The following is a 2,220-nucleotide window of genomic DNA, read 5'->3' as shown; positions in this document are numbered from 1 at the left end:
GCTTTAATTCTTTTTATTTCCACTTTTATTGATTTATTTTGGTAATTTGGCACTCTCACTGCTCCACATGTTGCTGTGACAGAACACCTCCCGTGTCATTGCGTCTGGGTGCTGAAGGAGTGAGACAACGCCGCCACCATCAGGTCAGGCTGGAAGCTACAGCACTGCTCTCTCCTGTTACTCATCACCAGCTATTACAGACCTGCTGCTGGAGGACTTTCATACGCTGGAGTAAAGAAAGCTTCGGAGACAGACAACCAAGCACATGACAATATAAAGAACAACCATTGCCACTTCAACGTATTTCAAACTGAGAGGTTCTGTGAAGCTTCAGTGTCGTGTGTTCAGGTAAAAACCACAGGAGGCTCAGCTGACCCATATTGCACGTTTATATTGACGTGAGAAACAGACAGCGGGCTCAGACTCTGATTGTCTGCAGTAACAGCAGGTGTGTTCATGATGAGCTGAATGCTTGCGTAGGCAGGAGGCAGGAGGCAGCAGGTCGGCCTTTGACCCTCTCAGGCTGACCCCAGGTAACAGCCGTCCATCAGCGAGCAAAACAAACAACCTCTTTCAGCCTCTTCAGGGTGCAAATGGCTTTGGATGGAAGCACGTTTGGCCTTCAGTGGTCGAGGATGCGCAGGTTGCCCGAGACAATCTTGTTCTCCAGCATCGCTCCGGCAGGAATATCGATCCGGTCCCCGTGATTGGCTATGATGATGACGGTGCCCTGGAGGAGGCAGCAGAGGGAAGGCAGACTTAGTTCTAAAGAGAAATCTGGTTTGTTGTTCTGTTCAGTATTAAAGAAGATAAATATTCAACTGTACCAGTAAAGGCTCTGCTCACCCAAACATTTACCCACTTCATATAAGAACATGGAAAAGATTTCTGGATTAATCACAATTTGTAGTTAAATGATGCAGATTCTCTTCTTAAAGTCTCAAGACTCATCCTTGCATTTCCTCCTTTTCTTAGTAACTGTGTGTTAGATGAATGTTCGATGTACGTGAAGCTGTCTTCTTTGTGGAAACTGAGTTATTAAAACACACTCACAAAGGCTGTGTGCGGCTAACAGCAGTGATAGTTGGTGGACTATCAGCAGACTGGTGTGACTGTGGGTATCTCGGCCTCGCTGATCTGAGAACTGTTTGTTGACGAGATATTATGTCATACGTCTGTGACACACGAGCCGACATGTGAGTGGACGTGTGTGTTCTTGACTCAGTGTGTTCCTGCTGGTGGCTAACGCAGGCTAGCAGCTGTCTGCAGATATCAGGCTGACGTCAACACAAACGATGCAGGTTTTTAGCTCCTGTCCCGTCTGGCTGGACTTCGCTCAAACATCTGTTACACGTCTAAAAGTAGTGCACGGTTTTTCTTTCCTGTTGCTAAACTCTCATTGAGAATCTCTTCTGTAATTTAGCTCGCTAACGTTTCTACATAATTTGGAATCATCTTCCTCAACGACCAGCCGTGCTGAAGCTCTGAGGTCAGACATGTCGTTTACCTTCACAGAGACGTTCTTTCCGAAGGTGACGTCTCCGGACACGGTGAGGTGATCCAGCTCCAACATGTCTGGGATGTTTTCAAACCGAGCCAGAAACTCCTGAACCTGCAGAACAGAAAACAACAATAATGTCCAGAGACCTCCGTCAGACACTTCCCAGACTCTGTTGTTTTGTCCTGTGGCCTCAGGTTTTAAATCAGGGATTAAACTTTAAACGTGCAGTGATTAAACCTGTTAGAACTTCATTTAAAGGTCTGCTGACCTTGGTGAAGGAGCTGCCCAGCTTGACGTGTGGCGTGGTGGGGAACTCCCTCTTCTTGCTCATGGTGAGCGAGCCGGCGTCCAGGCTGTACAGGTTGGACATCACCAGCAGCAGGTCTGACGACGTCTTCACTGGCAGGAAGCGGCTGCGGGGCACGTTCACCCCCATGGCGTTATCGAAGCTCTTGATGGCGGCGCCGACGGCCGTCTCCAGCTGGATGACGTTCAGACCGCCGTCCAGTGTCTGCAGGGAGACGGAAGGGTTTAAGTTCAGAGGAGGAAGGCAGCGGCTGTGGCAGGACCTTAAACTTCAAACCGGCTCGTTAACAAACACCAACATCAGACCATAAACGGTCGACTTCAGGATAAACTCAAGATCCACATTTAAATACGGTGCTTGAAGTACTTTACCTGAAGATTGTATATTTAAAAAACAACATATGCTCCAAAAA

General features: G+C 47.9%; 1 protein-coding gene across 2 annotated transcripts in view; it reads right to left on the bottom strand.

Moving 5' to 3' along the window:
• Positions 1-371: 371 nt before the first annotated feature.
• The window catches only part of LOC103370702 (UTP--glucose-1-phosphate uridylyltransferase), a 15,046-nt gene continuing 13,197 nt past the window's right edge, over positions 372-2,220 (bottom strand). For both annotated transcript variants that reach the window (XM_008299843.1, XM_008299835.1), the window contains exons 8-10: positions 1,770-2,012; positions 1,508-1,612; positions 372-730 (exon numbers count right to left, since the gene is read on the bottom strand). In XM_008299843.1, the coding sequence (XP_008298065.1) occupies positions 623-730; positions 1,508-1,612; positions 1,770-2,012 (456 nt within the window). In that variant the 3' untranslated portion in view covers positions 372-622. The remainder of the gene's footprint in view (positions 731-1,507; positions 1,613-1,769; positions 2,013-2,220) is intronic.

Source organism: Stegastes partitus, unplaced genomic scaffold (genome assembly GCF_000690725.1).
Source record: "Stegastes partitus isolate 25-593 unplaced genomic scaffold, Stegastes_partitus-1.0.2 Scaffold31, whole genome shotgun sequence".
NCBI classification, from domain to species: Eukaryota; Metazoa; Chordata; class Actinopteri; family Pomacentridae; genus Stegastes; species Stegastes partitus.
Note: the sequence above shows the minus strand (reverse complement) of the source record. Positions and strands in the feature narration are given on the sequence as shown.